At 38.4% G+C, this 6000-nt stretch overlaps 2 protein-coding genes across 3 annotated transcripts in view; one reads left to right on the top strand and one right to left on the bottom strand.

Moving 5' to 3' along the window:
- The window catches only part of Med12l (mediator complex subunit 12-like), a 306200-nt gene that overhangs the window by 72175 nt on the left and 228025 nt on the right, over positions 1-6000 (bottom strand). Inside the window, exons 16-17 of the mRNA XM_005393030.2 lie at positions 5038-5185; positions 214-332 (exon numbers count right to left, since the gene is read on the bottom strand). Of these exons, the coding sequence (XP_005393087.1) occupies positions 214-332; positions 5038-5185 (267 nt within the window). The remainder of the gene's footprint in view (positions 1-213; positions 333-5037; positions 5186-6000) is intronic.
- Positions 1-6000, top strand: part of P2ry12 (purinergic receptor P2Y, G-protein coupled, 12) — a 46200-nt gene that overhangs the window by 30200 nt on the left and 10000 nt on the right. The window contains exon 1 of one of the 2 annotated variants that reach the window (XM_005393020.2): positions 5261-5396. The exons of the other annotated variant lie outside the window; for it this stretch is intronic. The gene's annotated coding sequence lies outside the window, so the exon portion shown is untranslated. Of the gene's footprint in view, positions 1-5260; positions 5397-6000 lie in introns of those variants that run through there. 2 annotated transcript variants of the gene reach the window in all.

The following is a 6000-nucleotide window of genomic DNA, read 5'->3' as shown; positions in this document are numbered from 1 at the left end:
TGGTTTTTCTCCGGTACCAGGAACCGAACTCACGACCTTGCGCTTGCCAGGCAGGCGCTTTTGCCGCTGAGCTAAATCCCCAGCCCCGAACATTGTTTCAAATACTTAAAAAATGTATTTATAAAATTAACTAAGGCTAAAATGCACGGTATGAAAGATCTGAGAGGAAATCAGAACATTCCAGATACACAACAGACAAGTCAAAGCGGCTACCTGCGACGTCACCTGGTGCTGGTCAAAGTAGGAGAGGAGCTGGAGTTTTGTGCAGACGGTCTCCAGGGTGGGAAATGACTCCTGTTTGTTCTTCTTGGCCTTTGACCCTTCATCCCCAACTAAATAAGCACAAACAGAATTTGGGGTTTTTCCTGTGTAGGCAAAGTTCTTCACTTTGTATTAGGCAATTTGTATTAAAGTAAAACATACATGGAAAAAGCGTATATACTCTGAGTAGCCACAAACGTACTGACGTCCGAATCAGAAAGCAACACCCTGGAACCCCAGAAGCCCATGTAGCCCTCCCCTTCTTCACCGGGGACCATGATCTTCAGTTCTTGCAGCTTAGCAAAGTCATGCCCACTTGAGAACTGCACGTAACTCAATCATACAGATTTGAATTTCCACATTTGGCACGTTTTGTGCAACACTCTGCTTTTGTGTGTGTGGAGCTGCGGGTGAAAGCCGGGCTACTCTACAACCGACCGCTGAGCTACTTCCCTAACGCTCTTTTTTTCTTTCATTTTTGGAGGCAGAGTCTCACTAATTTGCCCACACTAGACGCAAATTGACAACCCCCACTTGAGTGTCCCTAGTGTTGGGTACCAAAGGCAGGCACTACTGTTCCCAGCCACATTATGCATTCAAGTTGGACTCACTGTTGTGCTTGGGAGGAAAACTCAGTGGTGGTGTGGCTCGTGGTCAAGTACTTGAACACAGTGTTTGGGGAAATGAGTTCAGTTCCCTATACTGCACCAAAAGCAAAACTACTGACTTGCTGATGTAATTTTGATTTGGTCTAAAAATTCGTAATTGTAACTGATGCACAGTGTTATTACCACATGTGTTGTCTATACCACTGGTTTATTTTCCTTTCTCAATACTATCTAGAATTTGTCTATCACAAAAGTGCTTTTATCATTAACCAACTTTAAAAATACAAAAACATCAGCTGGGCCTGGTGGCACATGCCTGTAATCCCAGCACTTTGGAGGCTGAGGCGGAAGGATTGCCATGAGTTTGAGAACAGCCTGAATGTGAGTTCAAAGCCAGCCCAAACTACAAAAAAGAACACTGTCTCAAAAAAATTTTTTTTAATGAAAAACAGTGAAAGGAGAGCGGTCACGCTGCCCCACTTTGAAAGAAAGAGACATCAACAGTGAAAGGAGAGGGGTCACTCTGCCCCACTTTGAAAAAAAAAGACATCAACAGTGAAAAGAGAGGGGTCACTCTGCCCCACTCTCCCTTATTAGCATTTTCTATGGGGACTCACGCCATACTTACCTGAGTCATTTTAATATGTAAAAAGAGAAATTTACATAATGCCTAATGTTTTTAGGGACAGTAGGAAATTAAATCACCCCACACTAATGGGAAAGTGCTATCAATTTAGCATGAACACGTTTGAACAAAATTCCAGTTAAAAATATTACACTGTTTATTTCGGACGAAATCGTGTTCTTAACAGTACTAAGATCTAACAGAAGATTCACCCCTATTTTTAAGTATTTTTAATATATGTATTTACAAAGACAAATCCAAAAACAAAGGCAAAATGTGATTATACGATCTTGAAGGTTCTTCCCAGCATTATAGTTCCAAGTGGTTAATGAGCACCCACTTCTGAGCTCTGCTGCTCAGACTACCTCCTTGTTAGGGAAAGTTAAACTTGAGAGAACAAATTTTACTTTACAGATTTCACTATTAAAGAATGAGCATGAAATGAGCATGAATTCACTAAACTAAAACATGTTTTGCTAATGGAAAAGGCAATGCTTTTAGAAAGTAACATAAAAAGAAAAGCGACTTCCCTTTCAACAATAAGCAATTAATGGTTAAAGCCCAAGACAAAAACAAACAAAATAAGTTGTATCCCAAACAGCTAAAACAAATAAATGTCAACACCAGAATTAAGAGGTGCTGGAGTAAAAGAAAAAAGAGAGAGAGAGAGAGAGAGAGACAGAGACAGAGAGAGAGACAGAGAGAGAGAGAGACAGAGAGAGAGAGAGACAGAGAGAGACAGAGAGAGACAGAGAGAGGTGTTGGAGTAACACAAATTACAAGCCTGGGCCACATTTAGTAGCATAGCAGATACATGCGAAGAATAAGAAGTACTAATTTCATTATATGTACTTAGTTTTCAATATTTATTCTCATAAGCACAAATTAAACATGGAACTTCACCTTCACTATAGTTTTGTTTTTTTTTTTGGTACTGGGAATTGAACTCAGGACCTTGTGCTTGCCAGGCAGGCACTTATGCCACTGAGCTATATCCCCGGCCCTACAACAGCTTTTTATAGGTCATGAGCAAGTCTAAAATATCCAGTTCTGATTTTTTTCATTTCCTAACATCAGTGATCCAAGGATAAAAAGATCACACCAATTGTTATGTGTACACATTGCTTTAAAAGTGAAGTTAATGTATTAATTCAGTCCTTCCTAGGCCCAAAACAGACTTGAAGTAGATCCAGCTAAGAAATCTCAAATCCCTCTTCTTGTTTACACTAATAGTCTCCCATTTACTTACATAGGGCTAATTTCTTAGAACTTCATATAAAAGGATATAATTGATTCTTGGCAATTCATGCCCACTTTAAAAGAAAAATGTGAGGAATTAATGGTGGTTTTTCCATGAAATAATTATTTTAATGATATTTACATAAGAAATAAGTCATAATTCATAAATTTTTAAATCTATTTTATGTTAACTTGCTTTAATAACTTATGGCTCTTTTGCTGTATCATTTTAACATTCTTTTTTAAAAGTTCTTAAATTCAGAAAACGTTGGACTTTTAGGCTTTGTGATAACAAATTTCATTAATGCTTTCAAAAGAGACCCATTACCAACCAAAAAAAGGTTAGTCAATGAAAATATGAAATGAAGTTTGACCATGTTTAAACATCAGATTAGAAAGCCCCTTAGGCAAGGCCTGGCTGATCTGACCACACTCTTACAGGGATGGTTCCTCAAAATCACGTTCTTTTGCATTCCCAGAAATCAAACACAAGCTCATGACCCGTCCTCATGCGAGAGGAGCAGTCTGAGCAAATTTCCATTAACCTGAAGTGCAGCTCTCTAGCTGCTGGTGTGCACACTAAGTTTTAAGTTGTGACTTAAAATTAAGACTAATGTATTTCCCAGAAAGTAGCTCAGGACTTCTCAACACCTTTCTGGCTGAGGATTTTTATCTAAAATGAAGGAAAGACAGAAATCTCTTTGAAGATGCTGCTCTGAAGTGTTTCTATTACTGGAACCTGAAAAAGCAACAAAACTATTATTTTCTCTCTGTGAATTTGTATGACAGAAGAGCCTATTTAAGGCCGTGGTACAAAAACAGGACAGATTACAGTCTGGCATGAAAAAAACTGTTAACGGATGCAGACTGCACAGCAACAAAAAAAGGCTACCACAATGCTTTCTTCCCCTCCCACCTCCTTCAGCCTCCTAAAACCAGTAACTCCATAGGATCTGCAGACTCTAAGCAATTTGGATACAATGTGTCCATCTGAATTTCTTACAGAAGATAACGCCTGCCACCCTTACTTCCTACGTATCAAAAACTAGCCTCAAACATTCTTTGCTATCTAGCTGCAGGGTTTCTAAATTCAATCTTCTAATGCAATTCATTTCCTCTTTTCTCTAAGACACAGAACATCAAACCAATTTAATTTTCTTAGACAGAGCACTTTTCTTTTTCAAGCTCAGTGACAAGCAGCCAACAAGAGGGTTTCGTTTCCCTTCTGCAGCTTCTGGCTGCTCCCTCACAGTGTAAGGTCATTAAGTGGCAATGGAAAGGAGTTGGGGAAAGTGATGTAAACCCTATCATGCTAACTTCTCACTGTGTTCTACAGACCTCTGCCTAGACATCAGCACCCGGAACCCCATACCCAAACTAAAACATGCTGCCCCATGTTTCTGCACGTGCAACTTTACAGACAGGAGGAGGAGAAGTTACAAGTTCTTCAAAACATCTGTACCTATTTTTTCCTTTAAGAAAGATCTAGCTTGGACAAGTTCAAGCAATATACCCTGTTGAAGTCTAAAGCCTAGATTTTCTGTGGAGAAATCCATACAAAGGACATTTCTCCTCCACATATAGAGGAGGCAGGCAGTTTATACAGAGTTAATCCAAACTCTTTTTTTTTTGTATTAATGAAGTATTGGAAAAATAAGTAAGAATGATGGTAGAGGGTAATATATTATATGACTGCATAAACCTTGAAAAGAATAATTAGGGAAATGTGAAGTAGATAATTTAAAATTCCAATTACACAATGTAGTAACATAATATAAAAGCAAAGCTTCACTATAAATATGTAAAAAGCACAGGGCAAAGAAAATTCCCAGTAAAGAAGGCATTACTCTGAACACCCAATTTTCTTTTTCATTCAATTATTTGGTGATACAGGTAGCTCTCACTCGTAAAGAAAAACTTCGGTGCAAATGTGAGTGCCCCAGAGCAAAAGAAAACTACAAGCCTAAAAAATCATGGTAAAAAAACAAGAAGATGGGACTATGTCCAGAGAAATGGTTTTCCAACTCATTCTTCAGCATTTTACTACCACTGTAGAAATTTAGAATTTATACCCAAAGAGCAGACAATAAAAGTTACCTATATCTATCTATAGAATACGGTATTTTAATACAACAGTTGCTACTAATGGACACAAGCTCTTCAAATTGAAATGTGCTTATTCATATTTCAATGTGACAGTCACTGGAGAGAGGAAACACTCCAGTGAGAGTGGCAGACACCACTCTGATAAAGACTGTGTGAAGAAGGAAGACAAAGAAAACACAGGAGCATTAAGGCCCTTACCCCCTGTCTCCGTGGTGCTCTTCTTATTTAGGATTTTCAAGATATCTTTGGTAATCTTCTTCAGCTGATGCCTGGCTTCGTCCCGCTCTTTGCCAACTCCATAGAGAAGGATTGTGCGCTGGTTACACTCATGACTTGAAGATTCATCCTGAAAAACAGAAAATGTGTTCTGAGACTCTCGCTTGCAGAGGTGGGCTTGCTCTCCACACCCCTGAATCATACTAACCGCAGCACCTCCACACCGGGTTCCAAACCCTTGTCTGTCCAGTCTGGAACTTGCTAAAGTTAAAAAAAAAAAACCCAATGACAACTGACTTGAAGTTTTAATAGAAGCATTTGATGTGCGCCTACCCTACAGAGTAAGTTCTGGCTATTAAAAAACTTTTCATTGCTTAAAATTGAACATGGTATTAATTTACTATTATGTAACATACTGTATTATTTGTACTTTCACCTTAAGGAAAATGTTACTTCTTAGTAAGCTTGGTTTTACATGTGTAGCACTGATATGTACATTATATTTGGGAGAAATTTTTACTGGTTCCTTCAAATGTCTTTAGAAAAAAATATTACATTTACTGTGCAACACTGCTGTTAGAAACACATTTCTATTTATCTCCACCTGATAAAACAGAACCTACTGCAGGTCCCCTTCAGTGTGAGGTAAACAGCTGGAAATGCAAACACGTTCTAACTCCCCCATTCTTCCCTCCACCACTAAGTCCAAATTCGATTTTCCCACATGGGAAAAGAAATTATTTATTTACAAGATAGCAGAAATATATATGCACCACTAAATACAGCCCTTAGCAAACATTAAGTAGTCCAGGGTGAGTTCGCATTTTAACACATAGCTTGTAATTTTCTATCTCAATCTTTCCCTTGGATATTATACTACAGTCTTCCATTTTTGGGGTAAAGTCTCTAGCTTTAACCTAACATAGCTCCTTTTCTTAATTTCTG

The sequence above is a fragment of the Chinchilla lanigera genome, unplaced genomic scaffold (assembly GCF_000276665.1).
Source record: "Chinchilla lanigera isolate Chin_1 unplaced genomic scaffold, ChiLan1.0 scaffold00047, whole genome shotgun sequence".
Lineage (NCBI taxonomy): Eukaryota > Metazoa > Chordata > Mammalia > Rodentia > Chinchillidae > Chinchilla > Chinchilla lanigera.
The sequence above is the reverse complement of the archived record's forward strand: the minus strand, read 5'-3'. Positions and strand labels throughout refer to the sequence as shown.